The following is a 17,487-nucleotide window of genomic DNA, read 5'->3' as shown; positions in this document are numbered from 1 at the left end:
CTAGATTTGTTTCTTTTTGGGGTTCCCCTCTTTTTCTGTGTAGAGAAATAAGCATTAGCTCTCAACGGGTTATGTTATTTACATGCCTCTGATAAAGTTCAAAGGACAATCTCTAGATTTTCAAAACAACCTGGGAAAAAGAAAAAAAAAAAAACAGGTTGAGAAATAGATCTCCTAATCTCTCTTCCCTCCCACTGCTCCTCCCTCTGACTCTCCTTTCTTTCATTAAATAGGCCCTAAAATATCCTTTCCAAAAGACTTTCCCCATAGTGTCCGGAATTACTCTGAAGGGCTTGAAACCCAGACTCTCTCCAGGATGAACCTCAGTGCTACAAGTCACCGTATACCCCTAAGTGATGGAAACAGCATTCCTATCATCGGTCTTGGCACCTACTCAGAACCTAAACTGGTAAGTCTCTCTCTCCTTTTTATTTGTATTGTTTTTAAATGGCCCTAGAGCATAATTTTTAATTCACTTTGAATGGAGCACATTGATTTACTTTTTATAATAACGAAAGTCACCTCCAAGGAGTACCACCTGGTGTCCTGAGTACTGAGCCAGAGGTTAAAACTGTATCAGTTTATAATTTAAAATTATCTTGAATTAGAGAATGGGATTTTTCTGCTCCCTTGGCTGAAATTTAGCTGAATTCTGACTATTGGACTGAACTGAGACACGTAATGTTTCTGAGTTTATTACTTATGGGGTTTTAAAAGCTTATATTTGAGAATTTCTAGTTCAGTCTAATAAGCATTTAGTGAAAATCTACCACGTATGAAGCACTAGGCTGCAGAATCTTCAAATATGAAGAGAATAGGGTCTGCGCTGCCTAGGAATTAAAAATCAAACAGAGGAGGCTGACTCTTTAATAGTTAATTGTAGAACAATGAAGATAGGAGTAAATTCTACTCCAGAACTGTAAACAGTATCTCTCTGAAAATCCAGAAAAAGGGGTCGTTAAATTTGACCTTCAAGATTGAATAGATTTCCATTAAAGCACAGTTTCCACTTATAAGGAAAAGATTTCTGCTTTTCTCATTGCAATTCAAATTTCATGCTGATTACCAGAATGAACCATGGTATGTACAGGAATGCCGATGGATCTGTGCGATCATGTATGAGTGACCTCTGTAGCGCTGTGAGTTACGAGGCAGAGAGGCGGAGCTGAGGCAGCACATTTTAGGCAGAAGGAGAAATACAGAGGCACAAAGATATATCAGGTGTCCGGCAGAGGCCAGGCCTGTAGTGGCTGGCACATAGAATTAATGGCGAAGGCAATGGCAGCTGGCTCTGGAAATGCACGCTAGACTAGGTGATAAAGAACCTTGGATACTATGCCAAGGAGTTGAAACTTCACTGTATACAAGGAGGGATTATGTGAAGGTTAGAAACAGAGGAAAAGCATCATGAGATCAGGGCTTCTGAAAGATTACTCTGGGGCAGCAGGGAGAACGGAAGGCAGAGAGAGAAAAATAAACTAGACGTGCCAAGAGTAGTTAATACTTGTGTCCACAGCAACTGCCCAGTTCCACTGTTTTTTGTAATATGAAGGAAAGTCACTACCGGAACAATTGTAAGCGTCTTAGTCATTGGCCCCTTCTTCTTACTTTGCCCGTGGTCTGTACATGACCTCGTTCATAATCTTGGCTCCAATCACATATATGCTTCTAAAACTATATTTCCTATTTTGTTGCTGTTGTTGTTGTTGTTGTTATATATCCCCATACAGCCATAGGCTGGCTACATTAAACCACTTGGGGATTTTTTTTTAAGAAATACTTTTCCTTCGTCCTCACCTCTGGTCTACTAAGTCTGGTTCTTTAGGGGTAGAGGCTGAATATTTGCATTCAACAAGCTCCGTGGATAATTCTGTTGTACAGCTAAGTATATACTCCGTCTTCCATAGACACCTCCAACTCTGTATAACAACACTGGACTACCCGTCTCTCCCTCCCCCAAAATACTCCCCATCCTAGAAATTAACACTACCACTCTGAGCCACCCAAGCCAGAAACCTGAGTGCATGCCTTCATTCTTCCCTCTATCCTTGGTTATGCCTTTGTCCACATTACTTCCAAATGATTGCCGTTGAATTTCTCTCAGAAATATTTGTTTAATTCACACTTTCTCCTTTATCTCCTTTGTCACTACCTTAGTTTGGGCTGTTACTTTATTGTTAGGCTATTCTTCCAATTTTGTCCCTTCCAATTAATTATTCAAAGTGAGACTGTCAGGATCTTCCTCAGACTCAAATCTGATCATGTCACTCCTCTGCTTAATTATTTCATTGGCCCCCTATCAATTATTGGGTAGAATTCACATTCCTTACCCTGCACACTGAGCTTTTATGGGTCAGTCAAGACCCATCTGTCCAGCAGAATCTACCACCACTCTCCACCTCTCCCCTCTGGGTGTAACACACAACTACCTCAATTCCTCCCATCTCTGTGCCTGTGAACATGCTGCCCTCTATCTGGAATACCCTTTCTTCTGATTTGTTCAGCTAGCTGGCTAAACTTCTACTAAACCATCAAGACTCAGGTCAAGGATACTACTCCTCAGAAGCCCATCTCTCAGTCACCCCAACTTACCCCTCTCGTGTCCTCATAGCCCCTTACACTTGACTCTATTGTAGCCCTTATCACACTATATTGTAATCATTGTTTCTCTGTAATCTTCCCCCATAAGACTATGAAACTATTATGAAAGAGAGTGTCTTGTTCAGCTTTCTATTTCCAGAATATTATCTAGTATGTCATGGATATTCAGCTGACACTTTCAGAAAAATGAGTGCATGTGTAAAAGAAGATGTCTGTGTTTGTGAGCCTCAGAGGGTATGGCGATATAAATGGATACAATAATAAAGTTTAAAACAGTTCAAAAAAAAATAAAAGTTCAAGTTTTCTGATCACTTAACATGTGCCAGGAACTATTTTAAGTGCTTTACAAAACATTTTCTAATTGAATATTCAAAACTTTACAAAAGATACACCATTTAACATCATTTACAGATGATAAAACTGAAGTAAAGAGATAAAAAATTGCCCCAAACTTGTAATGCTAGGGAACAGAGCTTGGATTTTAACCAACGTACTTTAGGTCTAGATTCTATGTTCTAAGCCTTATACTATGTTTTCGGTTAAGAATGTATCTTATATCAATAAAACTACATATTCCTATGACTTTCTCTTTTTTTTAATGCTTATTTATTTATTTTGATGGAGAGAGAGAGAGAGAGAGAGTGAGCACAAGCAGGCTTGGTGTTGTCAGCACGGAGCCCAACACAGGGCTCAATCTCACAAACCATGAAATCATAACCTGAACCAAAATCAAAAGTGAGATGCTTCACTGACTGAGCCACCCAGATGCCCCTCTAACTATGATTTTTCTATGTCTATTTCTATTTATGAAAGTATCTAGGAATATGTATCATGAAAGTATGTAGGATGTGTGTGAGTGTGTATGTGTGTGTATACAGGATGGATTTCTGTCTGTCTATCTCTCCTGAAACTCTGCGGGGCTAAAAGTGCTATGCCTACAATAAGTACAATTAAGTGCGCACTCTGTGCCTAGTAATATTAACTGATATAGGTTATGGACATTCAACAGCAGTCATGTGTTACTTTCCCAAAAAGGTTCATATTTCACTTCAGAAAATAAGACATACACTGATTCAACACTATGGCAAAAGAAGGATACTGAGCACTGACGATCATGCCTGCACCCACTGCATTTGTGATCAGAAATATTACCCGTTGTAAAGTAATAGATGAAGTTAATGGTAGACCTCACAAAAGCAGAAACTCTAATGTGAGAAAAAAATACACCACATTAATCTGGAGGGTTTGTTGAGACTCCAGGAAGAGAGGAGGAGTGGGGGAAATGGAGTATCTCCCAAAAAGCAGTCATGGCTTCCTATTCCAAACTATGCAACTGGTAATTCCCTGATCATCTTCCCAAGGCTGGTGAGACAGAGGCTGGAATGACCTGTGCCCCAGACGGCCACCCTGAAATAAAAGTACTCAATTACATTTACCTTCAGATTCAGTCTTAGTCCTAAAGGCAAAGTTGGATGCCAAAATTTCTCCCTCTCTATTTGGCATGCCTTAGATTCTTTTCAAACCCTTCATTCACAACAAGAAGTAGAAGGCAAATGCCAGGCTGAGGCAACTCTTTTAACTGAAATTCATTTGTGTCCTGTGTATGTGGTCAAGTCAGTCAGCATCTTTTCTTCCCTGGAATCCTGTTCAGTCTTAACACAGAAGTAAGAGGGCAGGAGGGTGCCAGGGAAAGATCTAGGCATGTCTTCAGGGAGAGAAAGGTGGGAGCAGACACGGAAGGCTAAAGGAAGGAATGCTAACACTGTCTCTCCTGACCGCTGCCCTGTTTAGATTCCACTAGACCATGTGGAGACAGGAACTGGGGAAGCAACTTGGAGGGATAATGCTATGAAGCTGTGTGAGGGGCTCCAGCCCAGCTGACTTAGAGATTTGTTTTCTCTTAATATGCCCAGACTTCTTATAAAGGTGTTCCATGCATGTGGATTCGGGGAATTTGAGATGGAACCAATGCTCAGTAGCACCCGGCCCTCTGTGCATGACCCCCACCTAATGACCACTAATGAAAACTAAAACATGCAGATTATCCATGTGACTTTTCCTTTGGAAGCTTCCCAGTATGCTTTCATACATGGATGAAATAGTATATAACAGCCTCCCAACAGATTTCCCTACAGCTCCATCTGGGAAGTTCTCATAGGTGAGGGTTTGGGTCTTACACTCTTTTATTCAGCTTTGATAGAAATTAATTCTATCAAATTATGAACATCAGCCCATGAAGTCAGTAGCCAATATTTATCAAAATATTCGAGTGAAACTCAAGAATGTTACCAGATATCAAGTGACACAAATCCAGGACAAATAGTAAATATTTTGGAAAACATGCAATAATTCAGTTCGATAAGTATTTATTGTGTGACTTCCATATGCAAGGCATTTCCCTAGGTAACACAGGGGTTGAAACAATGGGCTAGAAGCAAGAGATCTGTAAATGGAGTGACTGAGGACAGAAAAAAAACCACATATAACTAAAATGTAAGAAAAGATGAAATGTTTCAAGAGAGAGAACACTTGTTCAAAAGTAAAGTAGCAATGAGCAAATTCTAGTTAAGGGGTAGATCAAGAATCAAGTTACAGGGAAGGAGTGATGTAGGAAGTAGATTGGGGGTCTAACTGATCCAATATTTCTTCCTGGGTGGCCCTGGTTAAGATTTCTATAGCTGCAAGCAATTTTCACAGTCTGGAGAGTGGCTTTGTTTCCGGGGCAAAGGAGAGGTAAAGTCCAAGCCCTTGATGAGGACCAAAGAAGAGCCTCAATCATCAAGCCCATTCTGCCCCTGAGCTGGAAGGGCATGATGTCAATGTAGAAAATTTCCAAGGTATTTATATAATTAGCACCCCCTCTAGCAATACATGAGGTTACCCCTGCTTCACATTCTCACCAAGATTTGGTGTCTTTTTAATTTATGCAGTTCTAGTAAGTGTGGAGTAATCCCTCATTGTGGTTTAATTTCTATTTTCTTTACGGTGGATGAAATTGGCCAGTTTTTCATATTTTTATGAAACATTTTGATATCTTTTGCAAAGTGGCTGTGCCTTCTATGCATTTTTCTTTATTGGATTTCCCTTCTCTTATTGATACTGGATTTGTGAAGTATCTGGATATGAGTCCTCTGTCACTTACATCTATATGAAAATATCCCTTCCCATTTGTCGTTTTACTTTTAATGGTGTCTTGATGAGCAGAGTTTCTTGAGTTTAATGTGGTCACATTTATCACTCTTCATGTATCATTAGTACTCTCAGTAGTTGAAGGAATCCTTCTGTATCCTAATGTCTTAGGTTGGGCACCCTGGAGAAAAGACTCTGAGAAGGAGATTTGCGTGCAGGGGACTTAGGGAAGAGTGCTCTCAGGAATCAGACCTGTAAGGGAGAGAGAAAATCAGGTCTGTGCAACGGGGAGAGTCGCACTTCGATCCAGTCACAACTGGGATTAGTCCCACAGGGAGCTCGGGAATGGCGCCATAAAGTTGTGCTGAGTTGAGGTTAGAGAGCCGGGTTGTTATATCCTGTATTATTCATAGTGAGAATCAGATGTGAGTAACTGGCAGCCAACACTGCTGGCACCAGAACAAATGGATTCTTCTGTCCTGTGGTTCACCATGACAGCCACTACAGCCCACACCGGGTACCAGTTGAACCTACTGGTTTTGTAGACTAAGTTCACCGCTGGGAAAAGCTCTTCCAGACTGTTTGGTCTCTCTCCTGGAAAAGTTTTTAAAGAGGTAGGTTGGCAGGACAAAATAGCTTCTGCCACTAAAGTGACTTCAAGTTGCAACTTCTCTCCTCTCCTTCCTGGACTACCTAGTCTAGATTTTTCGCATCCTTAACTAACATCTTTTCTAGACTATATGGCTGACAAGATATTATAACTCAGATTCTCACCACTGAGTTGTCTGAGTCCCTGGTCAACTTAGATCATGGCCACTGGTCTTATCGATTAACTATCAAATTTGGGAAGGGATATGTCATTGGATGGCCTAGGTGCCCGACATTTTCCTCCCTGGCTCGTTTGTAACAGTGAAGGAGCCCTACCTTTTCCTGTAATAAGGTCACTTACCCCTGCCAGTATGGCATTTTTCTCAAATGCTAAACTCTTGAAATAAGGAGGCTGGGTTGCCCTGGGAACCAGAACTAGGAACTAGGATCTACTGAGCCTAAAATTCAGAGATGAGAAGTACACATTTTCCAAGTGAGTCAAAGAAGGTAATGCTAAGCTGAATCACTCCTACTGTGCTTTCAGACTCATGTATTCTCCTTACTGGGGACACAACATTGTATCATGGATGTTGACCTAGGGTCAATGTTACATCTTGGAGGATGGCACCGCATCCTTACAGGACTCTCCTTTCTTAAATGGAGGAATGGTGCTGTTGGCCATTTTAAGAAATAGAATTCTTTATTCCACTGTTATTGTCCTTAATTTTGGAGTCAAAGTTTTGCATTTTAGATTCTCCTATCATATCATTTATTTGAGTCTCTAAATATAGTATTCTATTTGCTTTCAGTTTTCCTGAAAGTGAATTTTCCTAAGGAATCTGTCAGGATGTACATACAGTTCTCTTGTGCCACACTTAAGAATTGTAAAGAAGCATTTTTCTCACATCCAGATTTCCAACTAGTTCCTCCATATTGATTAGAATTGAGTCCAAAAGAGTAATTCAACTCATTGCTGCTTCTACCATTTTTAGGAAGCAAAGATTGTAGCAGACTGTTGGTTTGGCTTTCAGCTTTGTCCAGCAAAGCTGAGGATGGCAGAAAGGATTACTTAAAACTCCACAGGTCAAGAGAGGTGAGGGGGAGGCTAAGGGAAGTCTCTCCAAGATGCTCTCAAGCTCCTGTATATATTAAGCATACATTCAGGGAAACAGTGTGCAATACATCAGTGGGCCAGTAAGAACATATAGAAAGCTATAGAAAGCATGCAGAAAAACAAGGGATTCCCAATACTACAAAAGAGCAGATGCAGAGAGCAGGGTGGAGAGCAAGACAAGATATTCCATAGGTAACATGGTCTAAGGAATTTCTGAGGACAGAAAGGACTCAACCTCTAGACATACATTAACTAAATACCACCTGGCCCACTGTTTTCAGCAAGGCCAGAAAGCAGTGTTCTGCTTTGTAGTGCATTCCCTATAATCTCTTAACACACGACTTGGCTATTTGATTTCCCACACCAGGTATTCAGCCTCTAGAAAAGGCACTTTAGTGGTAGCTGAATAACTGAAGACTCTCACTACTATAACTTGCTTCTATGTCATGTGTTTATGAAATAAAGCATCGTTTGTCTATCAGGCTCACCGTCAGTACCACACTAACGTGGTTTTCGTCATTCTCATTTTCTTTATCCTAAATGCTCTTTTTGTTCAACCCTGTTGATCTTTGAAAATATAAGTTTATACTTTAATATGCAGTGGTTGGGGTTTTTTTCCTTTATAGTAAATCTTCTTGGGTTCTATGCTTAACATTTATCAGTTCCAGCCACAAAATCTCAGTGCTCTTCCTGAGATTATATTAACCATCTCATATTAAACTGTATTCTTTTATACTAGGTATATACCTGATAATGGAAGCAGTATTTTTTATTTTTTCCCTTCAATTTCTGGATTCTATCCCAAGCCTCCTCTTCCACTGTACTTTTTGTGTTATACACTTGCTGTCATCCATAACATCTCATTTTACGGGGTGTTTTGTGGGTGGGTTTTCTTGCCTCAGTTGATATTCAAGCCTTGTTAATCATGTTGCCAATTAATTAACCAAAGAGGTATTTCTCATATTCCTGGAATGTGTGTCTCTTTTACCAGCTATTTGATATTTGTGACTATGAATCTTATTTTCTAATACCATCTGTGTAGCCAATTTGTTCATTTTTCATATCCTCTTATCCTCCCAATAGTGATGACTTTCAACTGAAGTAGGGAAAGAAAATACAATTTATGCTCCCAGGGCTTGTTATTTCCAGTGCAGGACTATAAAGTCACTAGAAATACAAGATATTTCTTGTCTCACTCATTCTCAATAAATCGAATTCTGCGGGCCAGAATTCACAGGTCTGTTGAGATTTACCAAGCATTTGGTTAGAACACTGAAGATATAGAAGCAAGGACAAGTAGTTCTCAACATTGTGAAGATAAGAATGATCACCATCTGAATATGAGGTCAATACAAATCGACAAATAGGATTAAACCTCTCCTTCACACATAACCTAAAAGATGATTTGAAAATCATATTCAGTGAGACTAGATGATTGTCTTGATGGAAATATCCATCAAGGCTTTCATTTCTCCTTAAGAAAAAATTGAACTAAAAAGAGACACACTCATGGAACGTCACCATCTGAGCGTCTCAGTCAGTTAAGCTTCAACTTTGTCTCAGGTCATGATCTCATAGTCAATGAGGTCAAGTCCCACGTTGGGTCTGCTTCAGAGTCTGTCTCCCTCTTTCTGCCCCTGCCCTGCTCACTTATGCACCTGCATGCAGGCTCTCTCTCTCTCTCTCAAAAATAAATAAAATATTAAAAAAATAAAATAAAATGTCACCATACCTAAAGAACAGTGATTATGTGCAATCTGAAAAATGGATAATTTATACTTCCAGTGTCAGGAGTTTGTCAGGTCTTTTGGTTCTGTTAATGTTCAGGAGAGAGGATATTCTTATTCTTATGCTCCATGCAGGTTAATAAAACGAACAAAGGTTTGGCTACCAAATTTGATAGAAATATATCTTGAAAGATCTAACACCCTCCCAAATTCTTTTTCCCTGCTCTATTGGAGAATAATTGACATACAATAAACTGTACATATTTAAAGTATACAGCTTGATGTTTAACTCATATACATGAAACTCAGTTTGATGTTTAACGCATACCCATGAAACCATAACTACAATCAAGATGGCAAATATATCCATCACCACAAAACTTTTCTTGTATTCTTTTGCAATCCTTTCCTGCCACCCATGCAGGCCCCCTGATCCCCCATCCCAGATAATCACCAATCTGTATCTGAACTATACATTAGTTTTCATATGTTGGCATTTTATTTAAATGGAATCACAATGTATTTATTTTTTGTCTGGCTTCTTTCAATTAGTATAATTTTTTGGATATTTATTCATGTTGCTATATCAGTACTTCATTCCTTTTTATTATTGAGTGAAATTCCATTCTGTTGATATATTCTCAGTTTGTTTATCCAAAACATTGCTTTGTAACTGAGCTTTCTTCAGTGAACTTGTGGCCTCCTATGACATAGCTGTCGTGAAATCTCTTCTCACTGGTAAAACTGATCCATTACTTTTCTGAGACTACAAAGTTAGGACAGCCTTGGGATGCAGGGAGCACCCCAATGAAGGTGGGACGGAAACTCCCTGTGAGGTCAGTGTCCTCAGCCTCCAGACACCATCTTCCAATCAAAACAGCATGTAATTGGGAATTTGTCATTTTTGTTGTAAAATAATGTCTGTGTGTACAGTGTCCTGATCAAGAATGATTAAAGAAAAGATCCATTTCTCTTTTTCCCCACTCCGACCCACTTGTCATTTCAGACTCCTACAGGAACCTGTAAGAAGTCGGTGAAGATTGCCATTGACACAGGGTACCGGCACATTGATGGGGCCTACCTCTATCAGAATGAACATGAAGTAGGGGAGGCCATCAGGGAGAAGATAGCAGAAGGAAAGGTGCGAAGGGAAGATATTTTCTACTGTGGAAAGGTGAGATCTTCTTTCCACCCTCCAACTCCTTATATTAATAGTTGATCTGGTGTCACTTTTCTCTGTTAAGAAATGTTGGGCTCAACAAGAGGAGTGATTTCTCCACTCCCAAATTGCTCATTCTTTCCTAGAAGTTAGGGACTGACTAATTAGCCCTTTGAGGGTTAGGGCACATTTCCTTCTTCATACATGGGCATGATTTAAGACAATATGGGAAGAGCCAAGTCTACAAAGCAGAAAAATTGGGAAGTGGAAGGAAGGTAAGGTGGTTCATCTTAAGTAATCATTTGCCAAAGATTTCTTTAAAAGACAGTCTTCTTTGCTTTTGTACATGCCTATTTTTTCAAAGATCACTAATTTGTTTATTGAGCAATAATTCACATACCATTAAGTTCATCAAGTTAAATCAGTGACTTTTAGTATATTTACAAAGTTGCATAAACATCACTATTACCTAATTTCAGAATATTTTCATCACTCCAAAAAGAGTCCTATACCCACCAGTAGTTGCCCCCCATTTTTTCCTCTCTTTCCAGTCCCTGGCAACCACTGACCTACTTTCTGTCTTTATAGAGTTCCTATTTTGGACATCTCATATAAATCGAATCATATGGTATGTGGCCTTTTGTGTCTAACTTCTTTAACTTAGTATCACATTTTCTATGTTTGTTTATAGCATGTATAAGAATTTCATTTCTATCACTTCTCAGCCTTTTGGCTAAGATCAAGTGAGAATTTCATTTCTTTTTTTATAGCCAAATAGTACTCTATTGTGTGGATATATGACATTTTGTTTATATCACCACTAGCTTTTGAGCATTTGAAATTTCCAATGTTAGAAATCACTACTCACCAAAGAGCAATCCAAAAGATAAAGTGTCATGATTAAAATGAAAGCCAGTGGAAATATAGGATGTATATTTTCAGGCAGCTTTGTAGGAATAAAGCTGTACAACTTCGGAGACCGTGTAATACCATTCTCCTGAGTGTTCTAAAAGAGAACAAGATGCTGCTTCTGACTTCATGCACTCCCCAGACACCCCCTCTTCCCAGCTCTCCACTCAGGCTTCTTGCCAAGCTCTCTGGGAGTTTGTGGTTCCCAAACTCCCCTGCTACTTACGGGTTATGAGTCCAAGGGGCTACATACAGCCAATGTCCCAAAATATCAGCCTGAACCTTTTTACTTTATTATAGCTTTACAATTTTGATTCCTTAAGATTTTTTTATTACACAGTCTGTCATTGGAGTAAACATCAACCCTTAACCTGGTGCTTCCAAAATGTTTTTGGGGGAGGATTGTCTCAGCCGAAGCCAGGTCCCGGCGCACTGTCCCCGGCTTCAGCGGTACCTGTCTCGTCCACCCCGGCAGGGCGGAGAATCCTCGTGGGATCTTTTCCTGACGGAGGGAGAGAAAGGGCAGGAAAGGGAGTGCAGAGAGTGTAGACACAACACACGGTTTCCAATCAAGCCTCTCTTCTTTATTCTTCTTCCTCTCCTTCTTCCCTTTCCAGAAAACACTATCTTATATATGGTTTGGGGCGGGAAACTGACCCGGGTTGGTTGCCAGGTAACAGAGTCAAATGAATATTAGAGAAAGGGGAAAAAACCGAAAACGAAAACCCCAAACTCCGGACTCAGCATCAAAGGGAAGCATGCAGACTAGCGTCTGCAGCTGCTGGGGAGGGGAAGCTTAACGCTGCATTCCCAAATGCGGTTTGATCTTTTGTGCACCTTGGCCATTCTACGTCTGGCCCAGCATGACCGTCGCCAAAATCTTGGACCAGGAAATGGCACTCTCCTAGCCTCCAGATGTAAATCTTGTTTTTTGGTTGCTCCCTGGAGAGCGATATATCCTTGCCTGAGGCAGCCAATAGCTCGGAGGCTCCCAACAAAGGATAATGTTGAACTCATATCCTGAAAACTTGGGCCAAAGAAACCTGCCCAAAGGCAGAAGTATTTTTGAAGATTTATGTCTTATCTTAAATTTGCTCTTAGACTTTTGTGTTTTCCCCATAATATTTTCTCACTTGTTTCAGTGTAAAAATGAGGTTTTAAGTTACCACCTAGAAAAATAAACCAAAAAACTTTTCTTATTATCTATCTCCTTGGTGGACAGGTAAAGCTATTGCCATATCTGTTGTGTTAGAAAAATAGAACCAAATTAAGTCATCTATTTCATAAAATTTCTGTGAGTTAAGATTTACAGAGTACTTAGACAGTACCAGAGCTAGGACTCTATGTTTGTTGAATAAAAATAAATTAAAATGTATAAAACAGAATATTCAGTTAGGTAGGAGGGCAGTGATAACACACCAAAGGGTCCCAGAATAGTGACAAAAACACATTTTTCCTCTACTATTTCTACATTGTTTTCTCTTCTTTATGCATTTAAGGCAAGAAAAAAATTATTGTCCACCAGAGAAAAAAATCAAATATTACCAACTTTGTTTGCCCTTACTTGTGACAAGAAGGGTACAGAAATTTGAAAAAAAAAATTTCCCAAAAGCACTTTGAACAAACTTGATGCTCTAAGAAGATGTATTAATTTATCACAAGGCTCTGAGGACCCCTCAGCACCTTATGTTTTGTAGACCTCAAGGGTACACATGCTCTAGTTTGATAACCTAAGCCCTAATCTTCAATTACCTAATACTTTAGAGATTGAGTAGCTTTATTTTTTTTTCTTTCTCTCTCTTTCTTTCTTTTTATTAGGTTTATTTTATTTGTTTTTTCCAGATTTATTGAGATATAATTAACATATAACATTTTATAAACTCAAGATATATATTGATTTGATATACTTATGTATTGCAAAATGATTATCATCATAGTGTTAGCTAATACCTCCATCATATCACATAATTACCATTTCCTTTTTGTGGTGAGGACATTTAAGATATACTCTTAGCAATGTTCAAGTATACAATATAGTAGTATTAACTACAATCGCTAAGCTTGACATTAGATCCCAGAATTTATTTATCTTATAGCTGGAAGTTGGTACTGTTTGATCAACATGTCCTCCTTTTCATCCACAGATGGCTGTCTAATTACTGACTTTTATTGGGAGATGAGGATGGGATCTCCAATGCCACCATTTTGGTGATCTTATCAGTTTAGCCAGAGAGCCAGTAATTTCTTAGTAGGAATCGGCAGAATTTTCCTGGGGTCTAAATAGGACCAAATGAGAACAAAGGAGCAGAAAAAGAAAATCTAAACAGTTGCAATAATTTAATGTTTTGGAGCACCTGGGTGGCTCAGTCTGGCAAGCATTTGACCCTTGGTTTTGAGTCAGGTCCTGATTTCACTCATGAGATCAAGCCCCAAGTTGGGCCAGGCTGCACTGACAGTGTGGAGCCTGCTTGGGATTCTCTCTCCTCTCTCTCTGCCCCTCCTCCCACTCACGTGCATTCCCTCTCTCTCGCTCTCTCTCTCTCTCTCTCTCTCTCTCTCTCTCAAAATAAGTAAATAAATAAAGATTTCACCAGCTTCCACACACCTGTCACAATATGAAAGATCCAGTGAAGTCACTCCCACAACAATATTTCTTGCTCAGCTGAAGCATACCTTTTATCAGAGTGTTCTGAAAATAAAGTGCTTAACCCAAACAGCTAGTCAGATACATGTTCTCTACCTACACATTGAGGAAAACTGACAGTGCTGAGGGTCAGTTCCGAAGTTAGCAGGGAGCAGGGCAAGACTTTGTCACCAAACTATGTCCTCTGTGGTTCAGGTGGATCTTCAAGTCACTGGTACTATATTTGGATAAAGTATACTCCAGGTGTCAAGAGTTATATGAACTCATCCTATACCCAGATGACACGACAGCATAAATATAATTTTATAAAATGAAATAAGTAAATCATGTATATGAGTGCTTTGGATAAAGGGCTGCATCACTGTAATAAAAAAATAAAGTGTGGATGTTAGTTAACTATCACCTTTTTATTCTTTTAGCTGTGGGCTACCAACCATGACCCTGAGATGGTCCGTCCAACCCTGGAGAAAACACTTAATGTCCTCCAGCTAGATTATGTGGATCTTTACATCATTGAAATACCCATGGCTTTCAAGGTGAGTTCAGATGCCTAAAGGTTAGTTCTCCACCCTTTGGCAACCATGAGTCAGCAGCTGTGCTCATGAAGTTATGAAGCCACTTCATTACTCAGCACCTTAGAATGTTAAGGTGTTTTATTACTATAGATCAGATAGTACTGACCAACCCAAACAAATGCCTACAAAGATTTTGTGTAACAGACTCAGGCCTGGATCCCAAGTTTCTTGATTCATAATCTAATGCACTTTGTATATATCTTGTCTTTACAACTATAGTTTAAACTCTCTCCATCAAACTAGCATGTAGTCTCCTAACTGTACCCCACCTTTTAGTCATCTGGGATTCAGACACATCTTCCTTACTGTTCACACAGTCATGAAAATGTTCCTGCATAACATAATGCAAAATAATATGTATAACTGGAAACTTACTCACCCTCTACCCCCTCCAAAAAGAAATAACCCAAAGGATAGTCAGGATTTTGGAGCCAGAACCAAGGTCAGGGTATCTATGTTATATCTATTCCTATGTGATTTCAAATTCACTCTTTCTTTGAACATTCTCAGTCTACAGACTTGTGAATTTAACCAACAACAACACACTGTACATGTTAAAGAGCAGTCACTACTTTAAAACTTCAGTGAGGGCAGGAAAGACTGAAAAACAAAATTGGCCATTTGTCTATAAGGTAAATTAGATTCTATTGCTCATCAGGAAGAACAAAGAGTCTGCTATTACAGTGGCCAGAATTCCTTTATGCAGCCAAGCTGGCTGCCCCTATTCTATTCTCTGGAAACAATTTGCTTGTTGGTTCTCCTCTGTGAGCATATCCAAGATGGACTCTGGAGAAAATTACTTTTTTGCATCCTACTTCCTATAGATAGAGGTTTGGAGGCTTCACAATGGCCTTGGTAATCATAGGCTTTCACTGGTCAGGTTGAGATTTCATGGACAAGACGATATCCTTTAAAATGTTGATAGGCTTTTAGTAAATCCACATTCAGTCAAGCATGAATGAGCAATTAAAACTAGAAACCTTTTAGGGTCATATTTCTTCTATCTAATCTGTGGTCTCTAGTTTCTGTCTCTTAGTAAAGAACTTCCTTATTTTACTCATTGGCTCCATCTTCAGCTTACTGACCTCCATCTCACTTGAAAAAATATAAAACAGGCAGGTACAGCTAATGTGTTCCTTCCACACAGTCTGCATCTCATTGGATGGTGCTCCTTTGCCCAGTAGGGGATCTGTGGCCTGAGATCTTGTCTTCAGAGGGATACTGAGAACCAGAATTCTCCCAGAGTCCAATATTACTTCCCTGTAGGATTCTTACCTTCTTGCCTTGGCTGGCACTAACTTTTCTCCCTCCAGAGGGCTCAGATCTGAACTTCTGTCAATTTGGGTGACATCCAGAAGCAGAAAGTATTCATTTTAGCAAAATATCATCTTACCTCTCATTTAACAAGACCGGTAGCAACAAACACATCTTTCTTCAAGAACTACATTAAGGTTGCAAACATGGCCAAAAAATTCTAATACCCAGTGTTTTTCTACTAAGTCCTCTAAAGCTCCAGCCTTAGTAGGCTCATTTGTCTGAATCTCAAGCACAACAAGACAACAATTTAACAGATTCCATGCTATTGAAGAGCAAAGGGTGCCAATTCTCAGCTGAAGGTGGGAGACTTCTCACTGTCCACAATCCCATATTGACCTGGCCAATTTCACATTTATGGCCCATTGCCTGCCATTGTCAGAACTCCTGTTATAAATGGCAGACATTTAACTCAAATTGGTGTTAGCTAAAAAGGGAGCTAAAAATTACAAGGGAGATCTAATTCAGGCACAACTGATTCCAGAAATCCAAACTATGTATATGGCTCCTCCTCTATCTCTGTGTTTTGGTTCACTTCACTCTCAAAAATCCCTCTCTATGTGACGTGCCAAGCCTACACCGTCAACACCGCTTGAGAATTCAGAGAAAGAAAAACCACACATTAAATGCTGAGTGGCTTTGCTTGGGCCATTTACCCATTACTAATTTTTGATCTAAGGGCCAAATGAGTGACTGATTGATTGATCTCTATAGCTAAGAGTGAGAGCTGAGTCAGCCCACCCAAACAACATGGAATGAACTCCTCCAGAGAAGATAGCATAGGTATGGCAAAATAACAGATTTCTACTGAATTCATTAATTACAAGTCACATAGCACAGTGGTAAGGAGCATGGACTGCCTAGTTTGAATCTCAGCTGTATCACATACAAGGCAGATGACTTGGTCAAGTTATTATCTGATCTCTTTCCACATCACCTATACGTGGTGCAGTGGGAAAAGTCTGTATGGACTTTGGAGTCACACAGAAGAGGGACTGACTCTCAGCTTTATTACTTACTAGTAGTAGTCACTTTGATCTTTCTTTTTTCTTTTTCTTTTTCTCTTTCTTTCTTGGTTCTTTCTGAACTTGAATTTCATTATCAGTAAAATGGTGACAATAGTAAGTCCACGAGTGTTGTAAGGAGTCATTAAAATTATATGTGTGAAATTATTGGCACAATGTCTGAAATTTTTTTATAATAAATGAAAGATAATATTCTGAAATGTTCATGTGGAAAAGAACCTTAGTAATAAGATATCCCAGTAACCTCACTTCACCAAAGAGAAAGTTGAGGCCCCAAATAAGAAATTAACTAACTCAGGTTTAAAGCCCATTAGATTCTCTATTCTATTCCATTGGTCTATGTGTCTGTTTTTGTGCCAATACCATACTGTCTTGATGATGACAGCTTTGTAGTAGAGGCTAAAGTCTGGGATTGTGATGCCTCCTGTTTTGGTTTTCTTCTTCAATATAACTTTGGCTAAACGGGGTCTTTTGAGGTTCCATATGAATTTGAGGATAGTTTGTTCTAGTTTTGAGAAGAATATTGGTGCAATTTTGATGGGGATTCAGAGCTGGGCCCACAAATGTACGGTCAATTAATTTTTGACAAAGCAGGAAAGAGTATCCAATGGAAAAAAGACTGCCTCTTTAGCAGGTGGTGCTGGGAAAACTGGACAGCAACATGTAGAAGAATGAAACTAGACCAGTCTCTTACACCATACA

General features: G+C 39.4%; 1 protein-coding gene across 2 annotated transcripts in view; it reads left to right on the top strand.

Moving 5' to 3' along the window:
* Positions 1-316: 316 nt before the first annotated feature.
* The window catches only part of AKR1D1 (aldo-keto reductase family 1 member D1), a 45,134-nt gene continuing 27,963 nt past the window's right edge, over positions 317-17,487 (top strand). For both annotated transcript variants that reach the window (XM_029955383.1, XM_029955375.1), the window contains exons 1-3: positions 317-409; positions 10,166-10,333; positions 14,291-14,407. In XM_029955383.1, coding sequence (XP_029811243.1) covers positions 317-409; positions 10,166-10,333; positions 14,291-14,407 — 378 coding nt within the window. The remainder of the gene's footprint in view (positions 410-10,165; positions 10,334-14,290; positions 14,408-17,487) is intronic.

This window comes from Suricata suricatta, chromosome 2 (assembly GCF_006229205.1).
Source record: "Suricata suricatta isolate VVHF042 chromosome 2, meerkat_22Aug2017_6uvM2_HiC, whole genome shotgun sequence".
Classification (NCBI taxonomy): Eukaryota; Metazoa; Chordata; class Mammalia; order Carnivora; family Herpestidae; genus Suricata; species Suricata suricatta.
Note: the sequence above shows the minus strand (reverse complement) of the source record. Positions and strands in the feature narration are given on the sequence as shown.